Source organism: Podarcis vaucheri, assembly GCF_965113315.1.
Source record: "Podarcis vaucheri genome assembly, chromosome: 1".
NCBI classification, from domain to species: Eukaryota; Metazoa; Chordata; class Lepidosauria; order Squamata; family Lacertidae; genus Podarcis; species Podarcis vaucheri.
Window position 1 is genome coordinate 135928258 of NC_138759.1, and position 27324 is coordinate 135955581.

A 27324-nucleotide genomic window follows, 5' to 3' on the forward strand; every position below is an offset into this window, starting at 1 on the left:
CATTCTTTGTTGTGGCTTCCAGGCTGTGGAGTGAGCTCCCCACTGAAATAGTGCAGGTATCTACTGTGGTGAACTTCTAATGGGCTGCTTAAAATATATCCATTTACTCAATTTTTGCCTCATCTTTGATTACAGCTGGAAGATTTCTAGCTACTGTAAATGTGATGTTTTGTTTTTATTAGATTTCTTTATTGTACATTGAATTGTTTGGATTGAATTGTGTTTTTGTATACTGACTTGGTATTTAATGAAAGGCAGTACAGTGGTACCTTGGGTTACAAACACTTCGGGTTACAGACTCCGCTAACCCAGAAGTTGTACCTCAGGTTAAGAACTTTGCTTCAGGATGAGAACAAAAATCGCGCACTGGCGGCAGCGGGAGGCCCCATTAACCAAAATGGTACCTCAGGTTAAGAACGGACCTCCGGAATGAATTAAGTTCGTAACCAGAGGTACCACTGTATGTAATTTTTTAAATTTAATAAATATGTTCCTTGAAGGTTAATGGAAAGTCAGCTTCTTAAAGTTTATGATCATTTCTGTTTAGGTTCGAATAATCCCATTACAGCTCCAACGGTTGTTTGCCCAACTTCTGCTCCTAGATCAACATGCTGCATCTACAACAGACCTCACTGACAGCTTTGGATGGAATAGTAATGAGGTACAATATAGTATTCATTGATAGCATCGCTCACCCTGAAGGTGGTTTTCCCCGTGTTTCCTTTTCCTTCCAGAAAAAAAGGAAATAAAAACGGTATATTTTGTCAAACTACTTTTGTTCAGAGCTTCACTGAAGGTAAATATCCGTTTCCTTCATAAAGGAAGGGAATATGAATATTTATATGGTATCGCTACATTTGCCAAATAATTTATTAATAATGTTGACAATTTTTAAAACCTTTAACATTTGTATGAAATCCCTCCGAAGTATTTTACTAGCCTGGCTGCCTATATTGTCAGCCATATATTAGCCTAGGGTAGGGATGGTCCACAGCTCTGCTTCTCGACCCACACCCCTATAATCCACCCCATTCATCATAGTCTCCTGACCCTCAGGAGAGGCTCGGGGTGGCAAGATACTGGGAAGGATCCAACCCTTTGAGGTGGTTCCTCCCTCCTTCCTGCTTAATATTTCATAGGTCTTCAAACTTTAATTTCATTGGTAGTTTATTAATTTTAATTGGTAGGCATACAAGTTAAGGGCATAATTATTTTTGAAGATTCTTTTGTTTCAGGTATGTTTTTGTAATAGGAAATGAAAGGCAAAATATTAAAATTGTATAATTTCCCAACAATTAGTGGTAGTTCATGACATGTTTGCGCTCTTAAAATGCTTTCATATGTTGCTTTCAATATAGCTTCATCTCGCCTTTGGAACGCATGGAAGATGCTCAGACAGTTAAAATGGGAATTGTGCTTTAGGCCACAGTTCCATTGCAGACCATCCTCTAGCACAGGAATGGCTAATGTGATGTTCTCCAAATGTTACTAGATTTCACCTCTCATCAGCCCCAACCAGCAAGGCTAATGGCCAAAAGTCAGTGGGAATTGTAGTCCAGCAACACCTGCAAGTCACCACATTGGCTGTCCCTCCTCTAGTAGATATGAGGACATCCCATAATGGGAGTTCATGTTATATAGCTATCAGTTGGAAAGGCCACAAAGATTCCAATTTAGTGGGTGTCCCTGACACCAGAAGAACAAACTAAAATGACAGATAAGCAACCACAAAAAGACACTGCTGGGTTAACATGACATCTGTTGAGCACTGCTGTGGCAAGAGCTTTAGAGACGTTGTAAATTAGGTTAATTTGCATAATTGGATCTTAATTGAAATGAAGAGGAAAACTCTTTTCAAGCAACGTCAATTCTTTTTTAAAAATAATCTCTTCTCTTGCAGGAAATGAGACAACATGATGTGCAGGAGTTAAATCGGATTCTATTCAGTGCTTTAGAAACCTCCCTTGTTGGGACCTCTGGTCATAATCTAATAAACCAGTTATACCATGGGACTGTTGTTAATCACATTGTCTGTAAAGAGTGCAAGAATGTCAGTGAGAGACAGGTAATTCCATGGGCAAGTTTCAGAACAGTATTCTGTGCGCTCTCTTGTGTTTCCAGTGACAAATTTTTAACCGGGAGTCCTCTGCAGCTTCACATTTAGCAATGCAGTCCTGTTAGAAATGTGCAGATCAAATTTTAGTCAAGTTAAAATTTCTCAATACTGTACAGCTATCTGTTGTTCAGAACTCAATGTGATTATTAGAATTAGTAATGTTTTTAAAATAAACATTATGGTACAAATGTAATCTTAGAAACTAGTCCAGTTCTCAACCTTTGCCCAAAATTTCAAAGATCTTTGGGATTGCAATGCAAATCGCAATTGTATATTTTTAACTTTTGCTATGCATAATTGACACAGCTTTTGAGCCAAAATAACCGTACAATAAGCCAAGGTAATGAACAAATCTTTCACCCCACACAGCCCTAGCAAGCAGAAAAACAGGAAAATTTCCATTTAACAGTAGTTTCCCATTTTATCGACACCAGGAAACTGGTTGCCATATTCAGAACAGGCCAGGATAGTAAATCAAGGTTTGAAGTTAGCTTGACTTGTTCTGAACCTGTTAACCATTGTTTCCTGGCATTGGTGGACTCGGGTTGTAGTTTTCTTATGAGCTATACAAGTAAGTCCATAATGTCTTTAAAATACATTTTTAAAGGAGGGCTTTCCTCTCTGCTCGGCTTTGTAGGAGGATTTCTTGGACCTAACAGTTGCTGTCAAAGATGTATCTGGCTTGGAGGAAGCCTTGTGGAATATGTATGTGGAAGAAGAACATTTTGAGAAAGATAACTTGTATCGGTGTGGAGCATGCAATAAATTAGTTGAAGCCACAAAGGTAGTATTTTACAAGTATTGTTTACTCAGATGTTGAGTATATAACATCCTAAAATAAGGCTAATTATCTTCTGCGCAAAATTCATTTAAATGTAAAATCCATTCATTGTGTCATGTGCTTGGATGGTTGCACTCTAGATGATGGAAACTTATTCTTGCTGGAGAAATGGCCAGTGAAATGTTTTGTAATCATGTGCAGAGCTGTGGTAATTCTTCCAAGATGCTCAAGTCCCCCCTCTTCAAAATGGTGCCCTGGATATGTTTTGGAGGGCTTCAGGTTGGGGAAGGCTGACATAGATCGTGGGAAGGGCAAGTATTCTATTGCATTTCTGAAAGTCCTACTTCCCTTGAAATTTAAAGGAGCTTCATGAAGTAAATATATTGCAGAACTATGATCTTCCTGCAAATGTAGGGACTTGGTGCAGACCTGCTTTCAGTTCTTATTGTCGAATATGGATTACTAGAGTGTGAAAATCTGAGAATGATTTTAACTTTTCCAGAATGTTTAAAATATATTCTCTTGTTAAGTACTTTTAATGATTATGAACAAAATCTGTATGTTTTAATTTATATATTTTTGCTTGTATAATTTTACCTTCAAAATTAGGCTAAGCTGTCTTCTCTTTGGATTCCGCCCCCCGTGTATTTTGTCTTATTCATGGACTATCATTATATTTGTAAAATTTACATTCCACCTTTCCACCCAATTGTACTAGTAGCAATAAGATACAAATATCTTAAAATGCATTAAAATGGGAATAAAATAAAATAAAAAATAGAAAAACATAGTTTTGGTCACCAAAATATGATCACTTTCCTAAAAACGTTTTACTTATTTTACAGTCTGCTAAACTACGCAAGTTGCCTCCGTTTCTCACAATCTCCCTCTTGAGATTTAACTTCAATTTCGAGAAGTGTGAACGATACAAGGAAATAAGCAGCTATGCATTTCCAATCCGGATAAACCTCAAGCCTTTTTGTGAGCAGGTTGAACTATTTTTATGTGTCTAAATTTTCATCACTTTGAGTCATTAATGTTTTATGCTGGGTGATTTGGGGATAATTGCAGAAGCTGTGCTCTTGTTTACTGGTACAATCTTCACTTAATTCTATGTCCAGTTTCTTACTGTAAAGGTTAGAAGAGGTACATATCTTACTATAGTATCCCTTAGGGCTGCTTGGTCAAACATTTATTTATTGCACTTACACCCCACTCTTTTCTTTAAGGAGCTCAGGGTGTCATACATGGTTTTCCGCATTTAATCCCTACCACAACTGTCTGAGGTAAAGGTAAAGGGATCCCTGACCATTAGGTCCAGTTGCGGACGACTCTGGGGTTGCAGCACTCATCTCGCTTTATTGGCCGAGGGAGCTGGCGTCATGTGGCCAGCATGACTAAGCCGCTTCTGGCGAACCAGAGCAGCGCACGGAAACGCCGTTTACCTTCCCACCAGAGTGGTACCTATTTATCTGCTTGCACTTTGTGCTTATGAACTGCTAGGTGGGCAGGAGCAGGGACCGAGGAACAGGAGCTCACCCTGTTGCGGGGATTCGAACCGCTGACCTTTTGATCGGCAAGCCCTAGGCTCTGTGGTTTAACTCACAGTGCCACCCACATCCCTGTCTGAGATATGTTAGGCAAAAAGACAGTGACTGTGCACAACCGTGCAGGAGTCTAACCTGGAGTAAGTAGGTTGTCCACACCATGGAGGAATGGATGAGAAGAGTTCCTGATGGTGGCTATTATATTATAAATGTTCAAGTGCCCCAAAACACTCAGCTGTATCTCTCACATTGGAATATCCATGTAATAGCCTGTACTTTGATATTTCCAGTTCGATGCATTCTGTTTTTCTTGCTCTGTCTTTGATTGTTTTTACCTCAGTTGTGGAAATAGCTTTTGATTATTGTTGTCTTTTTTTTTTAAGACTGAAGTGGATGATTTCAAATACATGTATGAGCTCTTTTCTGTTATAATACACAAAGGTGGCTGTTATGGAGGACATTATCATGTTTACATCAGAGATATTGATGAACTAGGAAATTGGCAGGTGCTAGTAAGTTGATTTCTATATGTGTATACTTTGCAAATAAAGAATTAAGGCATTTTTATATGAACACACACTGGAGTAAAGCATAAATCATCATTCCTCCAAGGAGCTGATGACCACATTGTATCTTCATGCCTAAGACTGTTAAATGCAGTTCCTGTCGCAGTGTATAGATGAGTTTCCCCTTTGTTATTTTCTCAGTTACTCTATATAAAGAGACGAGATCATATAAGTTTAGATTTGATTATTTACTTTCCTCCTAAAGCATCTTATGTGATTATTTAGATAAGTATAAATGATTTCTAGTATTTAACGTTTCTGAGTTCTCTGTATCAGATTTTACATGATTTCAGGACTGAAACTTCATCTCTGAGGCCAGGAATCTCATATATGTTGCATTGTAGAGCACAATTTTACATGAAGGTTCAATAGTGAGAATTGGTATTGATATACATTAATAATACATTTAATAAAAAGCATGAAATAATGACAGTTGAGTACTACATGATAATCAGTGGAAGGCAGATAGACTTTTTAAAAGTGCTAGCCTTCCTTTGGCATAACAGAATGCACAGCTCTGTCTTTCTAGTTCTTTTTTCTTTTTTGAAGTTATTTTTGATCTCTTGGAGGAGGAAAGCAACATGAATGATGAAGATAAGGATTTGAAAGATATTGAAAATGCAAAAGAGAAGGAAAATCCATTACGAATTTTAAGAAACATCTTATTGGAGGTAGGGTACGCCAGAATACCTTTCATGCTCCTTAATTATATTTAAGCTGATATGTATTTAAACTGTACATTTCAACACTGCTGTTTTAAGTTCAGCTCTGAGACTGAACATTTCAGATTTTTCTTTTTAAATATTGAAGTTCAAGATCTGCTGGAACTTTATGTGTGTTAAAATAGACACATAAAAATAATCTTCAGTTAGCAAAACTGAGAAGCAAACACAAGATTTGTCTTTGAAACAATTTCCCACTTATGTCCTTCAGCCGCTGACTCTTATACATGAACCAAGACAGTCATGGAGTCAGTAGTTGGTACATAAAGAGGAACTTTTTAAAAAGCCACTTTGGTGCTCACAGTTCAAAGGGTGTGTTAAAGGATCTGTTTGTGTTTGGGAGTGATTAGGTGAGCTGTATTATAATGGGGGAAGGGACCATGTTTGGGACGCAGTTTGGCCCTCTTCTAGCACTTGCCTGTCCCATTTTGAGTAATAATTAATTTTAGTGTCTGCAGATCAGTCAATAGTTATCTAATCTTGTAGGAAGAGTCTAAGGAAATTGCTGTGGATCGGTTGGCACAGAAACTTTTGGAGAAAAAAAGTGTGTCCTGGAACAAGAAATACCGTAAACAGCATGGACCAATACGGAAGGTATTTGAAGATAATTCTGTTTTATCTCTGTTGGCTTTAATCCTTTTGCACTTTACAATATGTCTTACACAGTTCAGCATAGAAAGTGATACTACCTGAGTTAGTGGTGATTTTCCTGTGGCATGAGTGGCCATCCTGTTGTTTTACACTTCCCAGCAGGTCTTGCTCCTACGGAGCAGTTGCCAGGACTGAAGATCCCTGCCTTCCACCCTTTCTCAGGCTCCTCCTGTTCCAGATGTTTCCCAAGCAGACTCAAATTGTGTCTGCACACCTCTGGTTTCTGTTCTGCTCTCCTCATTATTCTCTGTGTTCTTGAAGATCAGGGGGGAGGGGAGTTTGTCGCAGCAGGAAAGTCCCTGGATTCTTCAGCAGCCTCTTGACCCCGCAGCCTCGGTGTCAGCCTCCGTGTCTGAACTGCTCCCTGTCGCCGGCTCTTCCTGCTCACTGAACCCTGTTGCTCCTTCAGCATCCAGCCCCTCCTCCCAATCCTCTCCCTCTGACCTCTTCTCTGTGTCCTACTACCAGTGGCGTAGCGTGGGGGGTGCAGGGGGGGCCGGGCGCAACATCTGGGGGTTAGGGTTAGGGGGCGCAAATCCACAGGTTAGGGGGCGCAAATCCACGGGTTAGGGGGCTCAAATTACTTGCCTTGCCCCGGGTGCTGACAACCCACGCTACGCCACTGCCTACTACCAATCCTCTGGCTCTGAGCTTTTGTACTTTGGGCTTTCCCTTGGTTCCCCAGCTGGTGCTTCCCACCACCCCTCTGTCTAGCCATCCCCTGACAAATAGGTATGCCAGAAGCATTGATTTAACTAAACACAAAGCTAAAATATTTGATTTTTATATAGGGTGGTGTGATTTTTACGTTGTGGTCAAACCAGGAGCATATGCTGCAACACTGAACAAAGATTGTTAGCTCTTAACTTTGTTACCTTTGTTCCTGTGAAGCTGTGATCTATTTTTATATTTTGTTTTTTCTTTAATGGTTGGTTGACCATATTGAGTATTTGATTGACTGATTCTATCAAAGCCTTTCCTCAGATTATGGAAAAGAGACTAAGTACAAACTAATATAACAATGAAGTATGCAGAAAATCTCCAAGTTTCCAATGGATCTTACATATGCTTCCCTACATATAAAGAGAAAAAATATATTAAACACATTATCTTCCATTAGTAATGATAGGTAAATAAAAGTTGGGGAAGGCCAATATATGTTGAACAGCCCTTTTCTTTGCAGCTCATAAATCTTAGGAATTGTTGGGAGATGGAAATTTTGCCTTTGGTTTTGACTAACCAAAAGTTAGCATTAACATCCAAACATGAACAAACTAGTTAGGCATAACTATGATTTTTATTTTTATTTTTAAGCCAGCTTCAAATTTGGCTTATGATACTGACTTGTTTTAGTTACTTTAAGCTCCAGCTAATTTTAGATATGGTTAAGGGTGTAACACCAAATACAGTAGCAGAAAACAGAAGAGTGAACTTCTGAAGATACAATGTGAGAGAATAGGTGGGAGCAGCTCAGGCAGCCAAATTCAGAAAAATACAGTTCATATCTGAAGGAAGTTAATTGATAGTAAGTATAATTAATTGATAGTTGTAACATTTTAAACTGGATTTTAATAAGACCTTTTTGTCACCCCCTTTCTCTTTTACCCTTTAGTTTTTGCAGAGTCATTATCCAACATTTCTTCTAAGTTCTGATGAAAGCAAAGTTAAGCTGAATGATCGTCATAAACTCCATTTTGGATCAGCACCCCAAAGCATCCCTCAGAACCATGAGGTAAAGATGTCATCAGAAAAAGCAACATCAGGTTTACAGGAATATTCATCTGAATCCCATTGGTTTGATTTGAATGATTCCAAAGTCCAGCCAATCAGAGAGCAAGAGATTGAGAAACAGTTTCAGGGGAATGAGAGTGCCTACATGTTGTTCTATCGACAATCCCAAATGACAAGACCATCTGAAGGTACAAAAAGTATAGTGTGTGCTTTATGTCTTCATATTGCTTTTGGTTATTTCCTCTTTATTAAACAGTCATGAAGTACCAGTTTGTATAAGGCTTAAAAAGACAAAATTTTAGAGACAAATGTTGAAATAACGTAGATCAGAATGTTCCACTGACTTCAGTAGCAAAACTTGTTATTAAGTGTTGTGAGGAATGTAGTCTTACCAAAACAGTTGTTGTGTTCTGAGCAGTTAGCTTTAGGGATTTCCATGATCCTTCAGCATCTTTTTTGAGGAATGGAAGTTTTTGAGTGACTTTCTCTTAGTTTGTAGTTTAATAAACTGTAAGCCAGAGGAAGAGTACCCTAGTGATGTAAAAAGGATATGCATGAAAATCTGAATTTCAGCACTTCCTAGCCCTTTTAATATGTGTTTTCAGTTATTCAATTAATCAGTTTATTTTGACACAGCTCGAGGAAATCCAAGATACCGGGTCCCCATCCATCTCTTGAATGAAATGGATGCCGCTAATATCAAACTGCAGAAGAAGAGGTAAGTCAGCTCTGATGACAAACGTGTGGTGTGTAGTGCATGCAGGGCTTCTGATCAGGATTGCAAAGATCATACAATCATCTTGCAGTCTTGGAAGCTTTTTGTTCCGGTGCAGGCTTCTATGAATAGAACGGGAAGGCAAGGGAGGGGAAGGGATAGTTGCAAAAACAAGCCACCCACAGCTTTCTTCTGCAAGCCCCCCACATCCCTTGCCACTTTCCATGTTGTTCCAGAATCTCCGCCAATGTTCTTGAGCAATTGGATATCTGTGCAGGGGTGCAGAAGGAATGGGGAATCAACCAAATTACCTTTCTCCATTGTAATCACAGAAGTCTTCACTGGATCAGAGAGCCTTCTCTGATCAGAGAATCAATTACACTTTTTGAAAATATTAAATTCCTTATAAAATTCCAGCACAGTGCAACATGCATAATTAGTAAAAAATAAATAAGACTTTTAGAATGACATTTTATGAAGTAAGATACAAATTAAAGAACTTGTCTTTACTGTGGGAAGTTTCTGAAGGTATGAGTTGTAAGAAAATTAAGTTTTTTGTTCAATTGTGCTCAGATTTTTCACTGAACATACTTTTCTGTTAATACTTCTTAAAGGGCAGAATATGACTTGGCAAACAACAATATTGATTTACATCTCCATATATTTTCTCACTATAAATTTTACAATGGAGCTCTGCACCCAGCAGTTTCTCAGAAGGAAAGTGTTCTAGATCTGACGATTGATAAGAGAAAAACACTGGGAGAACTTCAGCAATTGGTATTTCAGGTATTTGCTGTTATTCTATTTCCCCAAACTTTCACCGAGTTTAAGTTTCTTTAGTAATAATAGGCTTGTAGGACAAGCAAGATTGTTTGCCTACATACTTTGATATGTACTTTAGTAACTTGTAGAGTGGATTACTATAAGATGACCCTTATGTATTATAAATTATTTAGTACTATGGCATCCTTCAGGAGAGCCACAGCTACTTGTGTGAATCCTTTATAAACAACATGATTTACGTAGCCATATCTGCACTTCTGAAATATATTCACTTTTTGTGAATAGTTGTTGGAATTTTGGGAAGGAGACCTAGTTCTCAGCCTTGCAAAGCTTCTTCCAGCTGGACTGCATATATACCAAACACTTGAAGGTAAGATATCTTTAAAATTACATACATGTAATTGTAAAAACAATCCCCCACTCCAAATACTTTTAAGGAGATTATACGTATTTATTGGATTATGCTGGAGTGACCAGTTAATCCTTTCTTCAAAGATACGTATGCATCAAAAAGCATCTTGATTGCTATGGTAGACATCTTTGCTAATATCAGTTACCATAGAATTAAAATTTTATGTATGCCACATTTTTAATATGCATGATTACCTTCCTCTTTTAAACATGTCAGTGGGACACAGCATTGAGTCAATGAGGCATAGCAATAGTGGGGAACCTTTTTCAGCCCAGGTGGCAGGAGTGGGTATTTGTGCAAGAAGCCAAAAGTGGGTGGTGCAATGGACACGACTTACCTTTGAAATAGTAGATTACATCCAAAAGTCAGAAGGTTTCTACACACACACAATCTCTGTTCCCCATCTGCAGAACAAGGATGCATTCCAGCTGTGGAAAAACAGCTTGAGGAAGGCATGGAGCAGCAGGGCTGATGAGTGGTTTGGCCTGCCCTGGGGAGAGAGGGGGTGACCTATGAAGAGTCCCAAGGGCTGGAAAGAAAACTGAAGGGCAATAGCAACTGGTCCATCAGGGCAAATGGGGCACTACCCAACCAAACTCAGCCTGCCCGTAGTCAGCCCCCTCTTGCCTTCCTCCCATAGCTGTCAACGTTTCCCTTTTTTAAAGGGAAATTCCCTTATTCCAAATAGGATTCCTTGCAAGAAAAGGGAAAAGTTGACAGTTATGCTTCCTCCTTACTTACAACCAGCCCAAAGGATGGCACTGGCTCCTCCTTAGTCTCAATGCTGCCTTAATAGAATTCAGCAGGGTATAAAAGGGGGACAAAGCCAGAAGTGGTTGGCTCTGGCTTAGCCTACTGTCTTCCTCCTTGCCTTCCACCTTACCCTGTTGCATCATGCTCCACAAAAGGCTGCATCTGGCCCCTGGGCTTGAGGCATAGGCATTGTTGCCTTGTTTACATAAATAGCTGTTCCTGACCACGTGGTTGGATGTTTTTCTTTAAAATTCTTTTGTGTTCCAAACGTTGTATCATAATGGGAGGGAGGGTGAGCTAAACTTACTCTCTCTGACTATTTTTCTATGTGCAATTATTAATCTGGAGGAGCATTCAATCATGCGATTCCCTCACTTGGCAGTCTAAAATTTGCTTAGAATGGGGTTGGGAGAACTGAGTGACAGAAAAAGAGCCCACAAATGGAGATGCACTCATTTCATTGCATGGAGCCACGTGATCTACATAAGGCTAAATTCATCCTGCTGCATCTAGCAATCGAGTTTGTGCAAAGATACAATGTGAGGGTACCCTTGTGATGTAGCTTTGCACCTATATGGTACAAGTAGATAAATGCTCACAAATTTGTTTCTTCAAACTTCTTATGCCTGGCAGATTGGGGCTCCTATCTGCAGTGATTTCTGTGGGCATCCAGACTTAAAGAATATTCACATGAAGTAGAAGTCTCTGGAGAGGGGAAATTAGCTGATGAGCAAAGATCTGTTAGTAGAGAGGTGGTAGCTTTTATTAGTTTGTTGAGCCATGGGAGGAAGGTGGCATTCCTACTATTCAGACTGGTAAAATAATAAATTTTAACGCAGACATTTCAGAAGCAAATTTAAATAATTTTTATATCACTGTACTTCACATTGGCAAAGACTTCTGGGCATAATGTTTCCTGGGCAGGTTAAGTGGTTACACTTGATGTAAGTGTTGCCACAAAGCTCTCTTACCCCATTGCTGCATCTGTTGGGCTGGACGAGGATCAGCTACATAGTTGCAGCTGGAAAGGCATGCAAGCAATAGGTTTTTTTATATATGTGATCCTGTTGCAACCATCCAACAGTTTGACTTCATCCCCAAAGGCGCAGTTCTCCATACTGTCTCCTGAGACAGATGTATGTCAACAACAACATAAACATACATGAAACACATCAAGGAAATACATTTTCAAAGATTCTTGTGTGGTGCTAATGAAAAATACCGTAGATTTGTCCTTTGTCTTGTTTACTAATTTTGGATGGTCCTACTATTTCTTTCCTATGTGGCAGAAGTATTAGATTGGCAAAAAGATCCAAATTCTTTCAAAATACAGTGGTGCCCCGCAAGACGAATGCCTCGCAAGACAAAAAACTCGCTAGACGAAAAAGTTTTCCGTTTTTTGTCGTTCCGCAAGACGAATTTCCCTATGGGCTTGCTTCGCAAGACAAAACGTCTTGCGAGTTCTTGCGAGTTTGTTTCCTTTTTCTTAAAGCCTCTAAGCCGCTAATAGCCGTGCTTCGCAAGACGAAAAAACCGCAAGACGAAGAGACTCGCGTAACAGATTAATTTCGTCTTGCGAGGCACCACTGTAAATCAGAACAAGCCTAACTAAAAAATACAGATTAATTAACTTGATGCTGTAAATTGGCTTTTGGGCTGCATAGTTTGGGGGTTTCCTCCGTTTCAGAAGGAGAAAGCATTTAGCTAATAAAGTTACACTTTACAGTGAAACAAAGTCAAATGTTGTTGGAGATTCTTTAGACATAATTGGCTTATATAATTTTAAAGGGCTTTTTTACTTTTCAGTGTGTCTTTTTGGAGTTAAAAAACTATTTTGTTTGTCAGGGGATGATTCTACGTTGAGTGGCATTGGACTTTCTGATGGAGCCAATATATTCGTGTGGAATGGAAAAGAGGTACAAAACTATCTACCTTGTGAATGGGACAAACACAATTTTTTGTTTTTAAAGTTTGTTTTCACTTTAAAGCTTATTATTTGTTGAATTGCATACCATATCTTAATTAATGGCTAGAGTCTGTTTATGCCCAGAAGAAACATTGGTTTCATTTCCTTGTGGCAGTATCTTGTTGTTCTGCTATCATTCTTGTGTCATTTGCTTTTCTTGTTAGGAGTTTGCTTACCTGTGCCAACTGTGTGCATATTATTTCAATTTTCACAAAACTCAAAAATTAAATGATAGCCACAATAGTTTCCTACACAAGGGCTCAAGCACACACAACTGGATCTCCCTATCAACCCTGTTGTTCTCTCCCCCCCACCCCAATTTTACTATTGTATAGCTCACATTTTTTCTCAACTAGTGGCTAAATGGATTTTTTATGAGCGTTCTGTGTTTTATTTTGATTTGTGGTTGAAAATGGACTTTGTTGTTGGGTGTTCATGCTATGCATTTTAAACATTTGTGGTGTGGTAATGTATTATGTTTTTACCTGCAAGCTACCTAGAGGCATTTCACCCCCTTCTGAATAGTTGCATATGAATGGATGCTAACATCTATTTGAATGCTTTAGTTAAGATTCCTGCTTTGCAGGGGGTTGGACTAAATGACTCTTGGGGTCCTTTCCAACTCTACAATTTTATGATTCTAAGATCTGACTTGAATGATTTACTGCTTTGACGCTGTGGGTAAAAGCCTCAGCGCCTAGGGCTTGCCGATCGAAAGGTCGGCGGTTCGAATCCCCGCGGCGGGGTGCGCTCCCGCTGCTCGGTCCCAGCGCCTGCCAACCTAGCAGTTCGAAAGCACCCCCGGGCGCAAGTAGACAAATAGGTACCGCTTACCAGCGGGAAGGTAAACGGTGTTCCGTGTGCTGCGCTGGCTCGCCAGATGCAGCTTTGTCACGCTGGCCACGTGACCCGGAAGTGTCTCCGGACAGCGCTGGCCCCCGGCCTATAGATGTGAGATGGGCGCACAAACCCCAGAGTCTGTCAAGACTGGCCCGTTCGGGCAGGGGTACCTTTACCTTTACCTTTATGTTTATGAACATTTAGTGATTTAATAAGAATACAGTAAAATTACCTGCCTTTGAAATCAATCAAATATTTCAACACAGAGGCTTGCCAACTCCCTGATTAAAGCCTTCACATTTTATTATACCTTAACAAATTTTTGAATATTAATTCAGGATATTGCTCATAGTATACTGCTTGTGGCATACAAGGAAGACCATGGTTTTACAGAAACCTGCACTTGAAGCATTAACTAAATGTTCTCTCAGCTCATTATCTGCGCTCAGATAATTCTACTTGGTTTCTATAGGTTGATGGAGTGGAAGTTCTGACTGGCATTGACCATGAACCTGTTCTTATAAACGTTCTTCGTTTAGCTGGACATAACGAAGGACGAGTGGGACAGCAATTTATGGAATCCCAGCATGTATTTCCATGTAGTTCGAACCTGAGAGCTATTTGTGATGCTTTAATGTCACCCGAAGGGATTGTCTTAAAGAACCATTCAGGGTCTGAGAAAGACTCTGAAAACTGGAAAGTCATTCCTGAAGAAGATATGAAACAGACGCTCAGAAATATTGGGCTCAGGAATGGAAGCTCAATCCTAGTTTTAGACAGCCATGACCAAAGGTAAATCTTGTGAATTGAATTGATTAAGTATTTATTCTCCTTTGATGTTTCATTGTGTAATTCAGTGGTGGAAAGCTATTTGACAAGCCAGTTACGTGTTTGGTGATTTAAAAAAACCCCTCTAGGACCCGTGCAATATTGAGGGCAGTTTATGAGGAAAGAATGGGAAATTGTCGTCTCAGTGCCCACTCACACAGGTGGCTCTTGACTGTGATCCAAGGGAGACTCAGCAGAGGTCCTAATTTTCCCGTGAGGCAGTTTTCCCTATATTTTACCTAATATGTAACATTAAGTGTGGGACAGGTGTTGATGTGACGGCAAAGAAACTTCCTGACGAACTGGGTTTGTTATTGGTGCGTTTTAAATTTGGCACCAAATGCAAGCCGTACTGGGACTGGTTCCACTTGGGAGCTCCTGATCAGAATTCCCAAGTGCAGCCAATCCCTGCCAGAAGGAAGGTTTGTAGGGATTTGTTGGTGATACCTGCAATCCCTATTTTGATAGGGGATTGCAGCCTGTCTGGAGTTTAAGCCAGACTGCAAAGGAAGAAAGGAAAAAATTAGAGCGCACTTAAAGTGTCGTTCCTTTGAAGATTGGCCACCTGAAGCCATGGTGGCACCAGGTGATTGACAGGTAGGCACTCCACCCACCTGTCAAAGTGGCCCACAAGGGGTGGAGGAGCCTTACGTAATCCCGTTTAACCCTGAAGAGGCTATTAGGGTTGGGGGCTGTGCCTTGCATTGTACCCTGCAGTGGGAGAGGACACTTTTTTCCTTTCTTGTTCTCTAGAAATGTCTTGCTCCATCCTGCTAAGGCTTTCAGGTTCAAGCTGACAGTGACAGGTTGTTTCAGAAGAGTGAGAAATGAAATATTTCAACCCTTTCTCCTCCCGCTCCCAGTTTTTTCTCACCTCCCCCTCCCCCTGTGTGCCCTGAAGAGTGCTGCAAGGCACCTATTCCAGGTTACCTGGGACCATGAACAGGAATTCTCCTACTAGTGGCTGTGACAGTAATGCTTTTTTTTTTTTTTTTTTTTTTTGCACATGCCACCACTTTATAAACATCTTTGATATAATTCAAGTGGGATTCTGTTGTCCTCCTTCTACCACCACCTCTTTCCACTATCTCAAGGACTCACAGCTGGTAACAGTGTTTTTGCAACCAGAAGCATAAATATATTGCGCAAGGTCCATCAGTCTGTAGCTGCAGCCTGGCGTAAAGCCCAGTGGAGCCCCTTTTCTTTCCCTCCTCTCTTACATGATTTAGGGCAAAGAACATGTAGGCAAGAGATTTGTTCTCTATTTAAGAGTATTTGCTAAAAGTCATGCCAGCTGAGAAGTTTTATATGAAAAGGATTTATTACAGTAAATAATTCTGAATGTGACTGGGATGTGTATTTCAGAATCTGCTTTCCTTTTCAACATTTCCTTCTAATCCTTTTGTGCTGGAGCTCTTTTTCAAGATGCCTAAATTACACTGCCGCCTTTTCTGTCTCTTTCCATAGATCCACTTCTGTGAGAGAACCTAAATTTAATTAGTTTCATTCCCACATTTATTACCTAAACCCACCAATATTGAGAGTTCTTGTATCATTTTGTATAGTTTCATTTCTGTTGATGTGGGAATGCATATTTCCAGTGTACTTTGTTAGAGATTCTGTGCTGGCCCCATCACATTAGTACCCATATACATGATGTCAGCAGGCTTTGACTGGATCTAGGTCCAGGATTATGTGCAGTCAAACTGGAATTTTAAGGCACCTGAAGGGTTTCTGTGGGAATAGGATTCATAGGACATACTTTAAGAAATATATGGGTGGATGTTCCAGTACAGGAAATTAACATATAGACGTTGAAGTGTTTTATCAGCTGTGGTCTGAGCTGGCCATAAAAATGCCAGCATTGCATCCTGAGGTATAGCGGTCCATCAGATTATCCAAAACTAGTGTTGTTAGTAACGCAGTTGGCTCAATCAGCAGCAAATATGGCTAAAAATCGCCACCAGCAGATTTAAATCATAGCTACCATGGATGGGTTCCAAAGCTTCTGCAGGTTCCCTCAAGGACGCTATGCCATATCAAAAACTGCTCTTGAAAGTCTCACTGATTTCAAAAGATGATTGCTCTGCACCACACTTTTCAAGCAGTCAGAAGCCCCCAAACCCTTTGGACCTAGAATTCTAAGGGATCTGTAGCCCATGGGTTGAAAGGTTTGAACGGATTTGCACTAAATATATGTATGTGCAACTGCATTCATCTTGATATGCAGCTGGTTATCTTTTTCCTTTGGACTAAAATCTAGGTTGAAATCTGCTTGGAGCAGACATTAAGGCACTAAGATTACTTAACTTAGAAGTGTGCCATACATATTCATTGCAGTGTTTGAGTAATTAATAAATAACCAAAAGAGGAGAAGGATAAAGAACAAGAAATCTAGTAGGCACATGATACTGACTAAAATCAAATTTACCACCTGGTGTTGTGACTTCTGACACTTGCATGTCTAGTACTGCCCACCACAGTGTCTCCTTAATGACAATGGGAGATTGGGGTTGTGCTGTGACTGATATTTGCAATATTAATTTATTACATAAGAATGAGACCCTACCTTGACGGGTCATTTAGTTGCTTAGATTAGTACCATTGTTTAGAATTCATTTCCCTGCATTTTGTCTTACATGTGGTGCACAATTATGCATTCTAAGCATGTGTTGTTTGCAGCATGGTGAATGTGGCAGGCGGCAATTTGACTGCTTTTACGCATGATATCAGCTGGTTACAAGTAAAAAATTTCTGTAGATTGGAGGCTGAAGAGATACAAGTTAAAATTACTGCAACTATTGAAACAGTAAGTAAAGCAACTGTGATTGCACGGCTCTGAGAGATTTCATCTCCACTGATTCATTTCCTTCCATTCAATTCAGCTCATCTACTTTGTTTTGCTTTCCAAATTGTCCAAGTCCAGAAAGCTGTTTACCTTGTTACTTTTGCCTGCTTGTGTTTTAGATGCTTATAGGAAAGTAGGAAGATGTGCATATATTTGTAACACCCCTAGTGTCAGCTGTGAATGTGAGGACTGATTCACACATTGCTTTTTAAACTAGGGCACAGAAACACACGTTTAAAGTGCTAAACACATATGGCAGATATACATTTAAATAGCTTTGCTTGTCTTCAATAAATGGGTTGTACTTGGTACAGTGTTAAACAGATAGTACATCAGCACAAGAATTTCTCCTTGCACGGCAGAGCAGTCACCCCCTCTTCTCCCTAAATCTGCTGTGGGGTTTCCTCCACCCTCTGGAGCAGTTCAGGGGGTGATGCAGGGGCACACGCAAGGGAAGGAGGGGGAAACCACATTGTGCTAGCACTTTGTGCTGTTTAGTTTCATACAACCTGATGTATTTATATATTTACTGTTTGTACTTGGGCACATATGTTTGGTATTTGCAGCTGACTCCTTGCATAATTCCAATACATGTGTTACTGGACATCTTGTCCTTTACCTGCATGCATCTTAAGAACACAAGTTGGGAAGTGTGATGTAGTCTGTTACAAAAAAGGACTGAAATGCAATTAAAATACGTAAACAAGTTCCATATTACACACTTTTTGTGTCAAGGAAGTTAAAAATGTTTTAGTAATAGCTCATTAGGTTATGGAGAAACATAATTGATGCAAGTTGGGGAGATTCTTTTAAAATGCAAATAGCTGCATTTTTTGGCTCAATAATACATTAAAGTCTATATTCATAGTCAACATACCTGATTGACTTTTCTATATAAGGTTTTTCCTGTTCAGCTTATTCATCTGAAAATATACCAGGTTTTATAGGAGTAAAAGAAATGCAGTAAAATGAATTTTTTGGCTGCTAATAAAAATGTTTCAGCCATCAGCTGTTAAGGGGGTTAAGTACTAAAACATAAATATTTATGAAATCTGCATTCCTTTGCTGAATCACATTTGCATTTAATTAATGGTTTTTATTTTAGGTGATGGCAGACATCAGGATTAAAGCAATAGAAGAAATGCAGTTGGACAAGGAGCTAGGTAAAACAGTTTTGCAAAATTTAATTTTGTTCAGTTGGTTATTTCAGAGTAGGTGTTGAAGATATCAAGTGGTATCAGATCCAACAAAAGCTGCTACTGGAGGAATTTTCCTCCATTTCTTCCTTACCTCTGTGGCAGCTTTTAAGAGGCTATAGGCGGCTGCAGGAGGAAGGATGAGTAGGTGAAAACAGCCTCCATTCACCCTGAACTGCATTTCCTCCAGCAGGAGCAACCTTGGGAGCAGAATTATATGCATGGGACATGTTAATCCAACCCATTTATTCTTTTGTTTAAATCGTAGATAAAAAAATAGGCATGTGGGTTTCTATCAGTTCTAACAGAAACTGCTAACAAAATGTATTTGTGTACATACAAAAGCTATCAAGGGAAGATGTTTGGTATGGACAGAAGAAATGGTAATTGCATATTATTATACAGGCATGAGAGCACCTGTGTGATTAAGGCAGAGGGATCAAGCACCTTCTACTACAGTAAGTCTACGACATACACAGGGGTTACATTCTGAAGATCACACCTAAAGCCAAAATCACATAGAGACAAAACTCATTAGATTCAGTGGCAGGTGGGATGGCCAAAGTCATCTTTCCCAGAACCCTGCTCCCTTTCCATTTATATTTTTGCCACAAACATAAAGCTGAATGTGCACGAGTTAAATGCACATAAGTTGTGAGCTTACTGTGTTTCAAAGACTGAACATTATAATCGTTCTAAAAATAAGACAATTTGCCCCAACCACACAGTTCATTTTCTGGAAATGTTTACACATGCCCTTGAACATCACATGTATCTATTTTTGTAAATGTTTCTAATCTCAAATTAATTTAATTTCATTGTTTGAAATTTGTTTCTCTATTTTGAAACACATATACTCTGGCTTGGAAGGGATAGCTCAGTCAGTAGAGCATGAGATTCTTAATCTGTAGGTTGTGGGTTTGAGCCCCACACTGGGCAAAAAAATTCCTACATTGCAAGTAGTTGGACTAGATAACCCTTGTGGTCCTTTCCAACTCTACAATTCTGTGATACTAAGACCCTGATGTTGGGAAAGATGAGGGCACAAGGAGAAGGGGACAACAGAGGACGAGATGGTTGGACAGTGTTCTCAAAGCTACCAGCATGAGTTTGACCAAACTGCGGGAGGCAGTGGAAGACAGGAGTGCCTGGCGTGCTCTGGTCCAGGGGGTCACGAAGAGGCTGACACGACTAAACAACAACAACAACAACATTTTGTTCTGCATTCCAACCTGGAGGAGCAATTGGCCATTCAGTTAAATTGTCTTTCTATTAATGAGGTGAAGAAAAATTCAGGCAAATGAAACTTCATAGATTTGTATTGATTCCATCTTTATTCTCTTTTTTCATGCTGCAGTTAACAATAGCTGTCTCAGGCCCATTAGCAAAAATGGAAAACTTCTTTGTCCAGGTAAGCTCACATATCAGCCCTCCAAATACAGCTTAATGCAGCTGTATGTTTATGGTTGTGCTATCGTTTTTTTAAACAGAAGAAGTAGGGTTTATGATCAGGCAACCATTTGTTTTGTCTATGTTATTTGCAGCTTTTTTTAATTAGACATCAGATTCAGCTATACAGCAGCAGATAAAAAGTTTAAAGCAGGGGCCAGCAAACTTTTTCATCCGGGGGCCGGTCCACTGTCCTTCAGACCTTGGGGGGGGGGGGACGGGCAGACTATATTTTGAAAAAAAATAATGAACGAATTCCTATGCCCCACAAATAACCCAGAGATGCATTTTAAATAAAAGGACACATTCTACTCATGTAAAAACATGCTGATTCCCAGACTATCCGCGGGCCGGATTTAGAAGGTGATTGGGCCGGATCCGGCCTCCAGGCCTTAGTTTGCCTACCCATGGTTTAAAGTGTGTTTTGGGTGCAATATACAGTGTGACACTAGATGATGGTGGTGAGCCTTATGGAAAATTCAATGTATTTTTTAAAATGCTGTAAAAAAAGCATTTTCAGAACGGTTTATATGTGTGTAGATTACACCTTATGGTTGCATTGCATATTATATCATAGAAATGTAAAGTTGGAAGGGACTCCAGGGGCCATCTAGGCCAACCCCTTTCACTTCCCTTTGCCCAGCTACATAGACATTAGTTTATTCTTGTTGGTAAATAGGGGAAAGGGTGTTTTGATTTTTAAACTTTTAACATTTGCAAGGGAATAAAGACAACCCACCCCCACATGGCACTGGGTAAGAAAGAGGAGATTAGTGTTGTTTTTTACTGAAGCCAGGAGGCTAAGCATGAGAACAGAAGCTGGGGGGGGGGGGGGAGAGAGAAGCAAGAATTGCAGAATGTTTTAGCTGGAGGATCAGCCTAAAGGGAATCTTTGAACTGTTGTGAATTGCTTTCACAGAAAGAGGAAATGAATTAAATCTGGAGAAAAGGATCAAAGGATTTGCCAACAACAATAAAACAATTGGAACTTTGCATTTGCATGTTACCAGGGGATTAAGTTCTTTGAAAGAATAATTATTTTAAACTAACATCTATGTAGGTTGGCAAAGTGAAGAGTAGTTATATTGGATTTATCAAAAATACCTTATAGTTAAGTAACAGTACAAGCACTAACTGAAATATGAACAGCCAATGGAAAAGAAAAAATAATTAATGATAAAATGTTAAACTATTTCGAGTAAAGGACTGGGAAGCAGAGGTTCCTGGGCGTATCAGTGCCAACTTTCATGGTGTTATTAGGTATCATCAATAGCAGGCATGTCCAACAAATAGATCGTGATCTACTGGTAGATCACTGGACATCTGCAATAGGTCACTGGTAGATCATTGGCTCCCCCCAAAGAAGCTGAACAATTGTGACTCCCCTAAAAACAGCTCAACATTTTACCTCCTCCCTGAAAAAACTCAACCCCTCCCCCATGGACCTTCCTTAAAAAAAGCTCAACAACTTTGACTGCCAGTTTTTAACTCTGTGAGTAGATCACAGTCTCTTGGTAGTTGGCCCCTCCTGATCTATAGATAAGTTTCAAGGTGAGTTCCCTTCTTTTGGCTGAGATGGATTTAAAGGGAGGTTTAGACTACAGTTTGGTCCATTGGGTAGGGTCGTGCTAAACTCAGCGCCCTGCACCCCTGCCTCCGGTGAAGTTTTCCACCTCCATTGACTGCAGAAGCTGGCTGCAGAAGGCATCCACGGGCTCACATCGTCCCTCCCCTCCAAATTCGGGGGGGGGGGGTTTAGGAGGGGGACCGGATAAGCCTCCTCTAGCCCCCCTCCCTCCCTCAGGCTTTGGAGAGCCTCAGGGGAACTACTTCCACGTTTGTGGCCAGAAACAGAAGTCTAAACCCAGACTTTCTAATTTGTATGAGGTGCAATGCATTTTGGAGTTTCCTGATTAATTTTTACATTACTGCTTTAAAAAACAAAGCATTATTCTGTGTTCCTTAAGTGCCTGAGGATTATACTGTTAAAGAAGCAGAGCTGAAAATGGGAAGCCTTCTAGGACTGTGCTCTGGGAAAGCTCCAACAGCCACTGAGGTAAGGCAAACTGTATAAGAAGGTTTTACAAGGGCTTTTGCAAACATTTGTCACTATTTTTATTCTTGTCATTTTGTTGTTGGCACTGTTAGTGGCAGAATGAGATAAGTGTACCTTTGGGTGAAGCCCACGCCTTGCTGAAGTTTAATCCAATGGTGTGTTCCCATGGATTCCTCCACTAAAATAAGCTGAGTGGAGGCAATTTTCTTTCATTTCCCCCTCCCAGATTCAGTTTCTCTACCACCTTCCATGCTGTTGTAGAGGGTCTCCAGCTCTCGGGAGCAGTTTTGCAGAGGGCTGCAGTGGGTAGGGAGAAAATCGCCTATCTTCCTCTTACATAAGCAGAAGCTTCTGTTGGATGAAAAGCAGTCATGCAAGCAGAATGGTAGTGTTAGATTCCACCCACAGTGTGTTTAAGGCATGTCACTGCATTGTTCACAGCTAGTGTACTGAATATTAGTAGTTTCCTTTGAAATTCCACATAACAGTGTCTTGTTTATAAATTGTTTCCTTAAATCCCAGTGCTGGGTCAATCTTTTCTTAGCAATCAACAGAACCTTTGGTTTGTTTAGGTTCAGAAAAACTGTGATCTTATAAGGGGTAACAGTAATGTATTCAACCATTGCTCCCTAGTTATTGAACATAGAACTAAATGAAACTTACACTGTCAGGGTTCAAAATAGTAGTCTGAATGACTAGCATCAGTTCCCAATAGTGTCTGGAGGTGGAAAGTAACTCTTAACCTTCTGCTTTAGATCCTTTGACTGAAGATACCAGAGAATGAACCTTAAATCTTGTATATGTGCTCTGCCATTAACTTATGCCCCTCCCAAACTAAAAATACAGTTGAAAAAAGGAATTTACAGAGCAATCCTATTGAGTTGGGGAGAGGGAGGATCAGTGGTGGATGAGCAGTCATACACTAAGCTTTTGTGGGCTCAGGCTGGCAGGGTGGAAGGTAAGGGGAAGGCATATTTTCTTTTTGGTCCAGTGGGAGTGAAAATAAATGTACTTTCTTCCAGCAGTGTGTTTGGCGTATGTGAGAGCTTTGGATCTAGTGGATTTGATCTAACCCTTGGGAATGCCTCCATCGTGCCCTCTGTGCTATTGGAGCATTAATGGCAGGGAAATACAGATGGTGGTCCGTCCCCCCATACTGTCCGAGAGGGGGCTTACAAGGGCAGATCATCCAGTCTGGAGGTGGATCTCCTCCCCTCCTCCACCACCTGTGGAGAGAGAGAGATCCACTAAATTCTGTAGCCCTTGGAACGCCATCCCAAAGAACGTAGGATTGTGCACTTACACTTGTTTTCAGCCACATACTTTCATTTTAAATTCAAAACACATTATGGATGCATACATTCAAATATTCATATTTCAGACATAGAAATATTTCCCCTCCCCCCAATCACCTATGATAAGCAACATTCTTCCCCAGAGGATTAAACAGGGGAGCTTTTGTTAATTGAAAGACTGTTTTGTTACCGTTTTAGGTCATTGATATGTCACTAAATGCCAAACTTTACAAAAATTACAAACTGATTTGATGACTTATTTTCATGGCTGCCATATTCCGTATTGGATTATGTGTCCATAAAATGCCTTAATCTTAAAATGTGAAGTATGCTAAGCTTAACTGTATATGGAGTAAGAAACCTGATTAATCATCTTTCTTCTAGCTTTTTCTGTATTATATTGTGGGCCATGAGCTTCAGTCTAGTCCAGAGATGGAGATAGTGGTGGAGGAGACTACAACTGTAAGAGAGGTAAATACAGGAGCTATAAATTCTGTGTAAACACATTGCTGCAAAGATATTTCAAAATTCTGGCTTGGCCACTTTGTACTCTAGTACTACCACTATAGGGACGCGGGTGGCGCTGTGGGCTAAAGCCTCAGCGCCTAGGGCTTGCCGATCGAAAGGTCGGCAGTTCGAATCCCTGCGGCGGGGTGCGCTCCCGCTGCTCGGTCCCAGCGCCTGCCCACCTAGCAGTTCGAAAGCACCCCCGGGGGCAAGTAGATAAATAGGTACCGCTTACCAGCGGGAAGGTAAACGGCGTTCCGTGTGCGGCTCTGGCTCGCCAGAGCAGCGTTGTCACGCTGGCCACGTGACCCGGAAGTGTCTTCGGACAGCGCTGGCCCCCGGCCAATAGATGTGAGATGGGCGCACAAACCCCAGAGTCTGTCAAGACTGGCCCGTTTGGGCAGGGGTACCTTTACCTTTACCTTTACTACCACTATAGCACTGTAGTGCTGTTGTAGACAGTGGCTCAGAATTGAATGTTCCTCTGGAGAAACCAATCTTAAAATGCAAAAATGAATTGGCTCTTTAGGTTTACATAATTTGATCAGTCTAATCAAAGATTAGCAAACAATAATAATAAATAAATAAATAAAATGAGGCTATGAGCAAATGACATATCTATTTTGTTCTGTGTAGTGTAATAGGGAATGAAAAACAAAATCTTAAACATGGCCTTTTTAAGGTTGAAGTGGTAGTTTTTAATTTAAATTGTATGTTTGCTGTTAGACTTATGCAGACAATTAAGAATACATCTTCCCACAATACTGACCTAATTCCTGGTTTTAACATTTTATGTGTGTGTGTTTTTGTATGGTTCTATGTTCTGTTTCCTAGTTCTGCTGGATCTCTCAGTGGCCTTTGACACCATTGACCCTGACATCCTTCTGGACTGTCTAAAGGGGCTGGGAGCTGGGGGCACTGTTATACAATTGTTCCGCTTCTTCCTCCTGGGCCGTGTCCAGAAAGTGGTGTTGAGGGATGAGTGTTCAGACCTCTGGGCTCTCACTTGTGGGGTGCCTCAGGGTTCCGTCCTCTCCCCCATGCTTTTTAATATCTATATGAAGCCTCTGGGAGAAATCATCAGGGGGTTTGGGCTGGGTGTTCATCAGTATGCAGATGACACCCAGCTCTACCTCTCTTTTAAATGAGAACCAGTGAAGGTAGTGAATGTCCTGTGTGAGTGTCTGGAGGCGGTTGGAGGATGGATGACGTCTAACAGATTGAGGTTGAATCCTGACAAGACAAGTACTGTTTTTGGGTGATGGGGCGGGCAAGTGTGGAGGACTCCCTGGTCCTAAATGGGGTAACTGCCCCTGATGTGCCAGGTATGCAGCCTGAGAGTCATTTTGGACTCACAGCTGTCCATGGTGGCACAGGTCAATTCTTTGTCCAGGGTAGCTGTCTACCCTCTCCATCTAGTACATAGGCTGAGACCCTACCTGCCCACGGATTGTCTTGCTTGGACTACTGCAATGCGCTCTACGTGGGGCTACCTTTGAAGGTGACCCGGAAACTACAATTAATGCAGAATGCGGCAACTAGACTGGTGACTGGGAGTGGCCGCTGAGACCATTTAACACTGGTCCTGAAAGACCTACATTGGCTCCCAGTACGTTTCCGAGCACAATTCAAAGTGTTGGTGCTGGCCTTTAAACACCCTAAACGGCCTCAGCCCAGTATACCTGAAGGAGCGTCTCCACCTCCATCGTTCTGCCCAGACACTGAGGGCCAGCTCTGAGGGCCTTCTGGCAGTTCCCTCACTGTGAGAAGTAAGGTTACAGGGAACCAGGCAGAGGGCCTTCTCGGTAGTGGGACCTGCCCTGTGGAACATCCTCCCATCAGATGTCAAGGAAATAGACAACTCTCTGACGTCAAACATTACAAACTTCCCTAAACAGGGCTGCCTTCAGATGTCTTCTAAATCTGAAGGCACCCCTGTTTAGGGAAGTTTTTAATGTTTGATGTTTTATCAGGGGTTTTTAATAGTTGGGAGCTGCCGAGAGTGGCTGGGGAAATACTTAGTTTAGAAATATTTTTATAAATAAAATAAATGGTCATGATGTACCACAGTGAGTGCTGTTCATCAGTATTTAAATTTTACTAACTTTGGTTATGGTGTATTTTTCTTTCAGTGTTTAAATTTAATGCTGAAGAAGTCTGGCTTAGCTGGTTAGTATAAATTTATTATAAATGTTATTATCTTTATTTTAGCTCTTTATTGTTATTAAATATTACTGTTGTGAAAATTTTGAAGCCAGCAACAAGAATTGCGCCATAAAGCGGTCTTTACAGTGGCAAAATATTGTTCGTGATTTTGGTGCGCTTTGGCAGGAATCTAAAAGTCACCTAGTCTAAGGAAAAATCCCCCACATCTAATTATTTGCTAAGTTGGTATAATTGAAATACAATATTCTCAAAATGGCATCTCTCTTGCCACACCACCTCAGACCTCTATATTGAGTGATAACCCCACGTTAGTCATACTCTGAGTAGATCAATTACATTCAATAGACTTAAGTACCTTAAGTGTTGATTATCCACAGATGCTCTCTGAGTGTGGCTTATGAGGCAATGCAAGCCACCCCTCCACCTGCAGCCCTGCTCTGTACAGCAACCAGGGATGAGAGAGGGGGGGCAGGATTATCCAAGCTGGAATAGTGATGAGGTCTGCAGATGGCAGCTCAGACCTTCCCTGCCTCTGGAACACTGTTTTTATTCAGTGGGCAGAAGGGGAAGCTCTGCACATGACTCTGGAGCTACTCTGCTGGTGGCAGCCTGCAAGATGCCAGCCGAACAGAGTGAAAGGACGTCTGCTCAATCTCAGTGCCCCCCAGCTCAGCACAAGGAGGGTTTGGATTGCTCTGCCCATTGTATGTGGCCCGCTGTATTTAATAAAATGATAAATATGCAGGAACAATATTTGTGATGTGACTCTTGTTATTTTTTATGTTTCACTTTGATGATTTCCTGGTTTCTTTTGCAGGGGACAACTGGCACTTGAGAAAGATTGACTGGTGCTATGAAACTGGGGATGCGTTAAGTGAGGAAGTAAAAAAGCTAATTTTTTTACATTCATTTTTTACATTCATTTACATAAGTGTTCCTTTTGATATTACTTCTCTAGGACTTTGTAAATACTGTATAAAGGTTATAGCGCCTGTGAACATACTTGTTAGTCCAAAATACATTTGCCACTGTAGCCCCATTATTTAACCCATTACTACTTCAATACTTTTAGTGCCCTTTACAAATTGGAAATCAGTTATTTAAAAATGGCATCGAGATTCTGCTCTAGGCAGATAGGGTATACTGCTTACATTCCCCTCCCTTCTTTTTCTTTATTTTTTCTTGTGTGAGCTTTGGTTAGGTGCACTCCTTTCTTTTGTACACAGGTGGGTAATACCGTTACTGGGACAACCAAAGGGTCACCAAAAATGTGGCAAACTTTCAGGCTTTCTAGAACTCTTTTGTCAGGCAAAATATTACATAGAGCAGGATGTAATGCAAGAAGGAAAACTGAAATGAAAAGAAAAGTAGGAAATGTAAGTTATATCTTGTAACC

At 40.6% G+C, this 27324-nt stretch overlaps 1 protein-coding gene across 5 annotated transcripts in view; it reads left to right on the top strand.

Annotated features, from left to right (window-relative positions):
* USP40 (ubiquitin specific peptidase 40) overlaps positions 1-27324 on the top strand; it is a 44929-nt gene that overhangs the window by 5225 nt on the left and 12380 nt on the right. For 4 of the 5 annotated variants that reach the window (XM_082225170.1, XM_082225172.1, XM_082225174.1 and 1 more), the window contains exons 4-23: positions 548-661; positions 1901-2065; positions 2754-2900; positions 3743-3886; positions 4828-4956; positions 5580-5681; positions 6219-6326; positions 7996-8302; positions 8751-8832; positions 9444-9615; positions 9898-9982; positions 12623-12693; positions 14056-14375; positions 17094-17220; positions 18365-18422; positions 19813-19866; positions 21872-21960; positions 23640-23726; positions 25895-25931; positions 26746-26810. In XM_082225170.1, coding sequence (XP_082081296.1) covers positions 548-661; positions 1901-2065; positions 2754-2900; positions 3743-3886; positions 4828-4956; positions 5580-5681; positions 6219-6326; positions 7996-8302; positions 8751-8832; positions 9444-9615; positions 9898-9982; positions 12623-12693; positions 14056-14375; positions 17094-17220; positions 18365-18422; positions 19813-19866; positions 21872-21960; positions 23640-23726; positions 25895-25931; positions 26746-26810 — 2463 coding nt within the window. The remainder of the gene's footprint in view (positions 1-547; positions 662-1900; positions 2066-2753; positions 2901-3742; positions 3887-4827; positions 4957-5579; positions 5682-6218; positions 6327-7995; positions 8303-8750; positions 8833-9443; positions 9616-9897; positions 9983-12622; positions 12694-14055; positions 14376-17093; positions 17221-18364; positions 18423-19812; positions 19867-21871; positions 21961-23639; positions 23727-25894; positions 25932-26745; positions 26811-27324) is intronic. The other variant, XM_082225171.1, reaches the window with a different exon arrangement.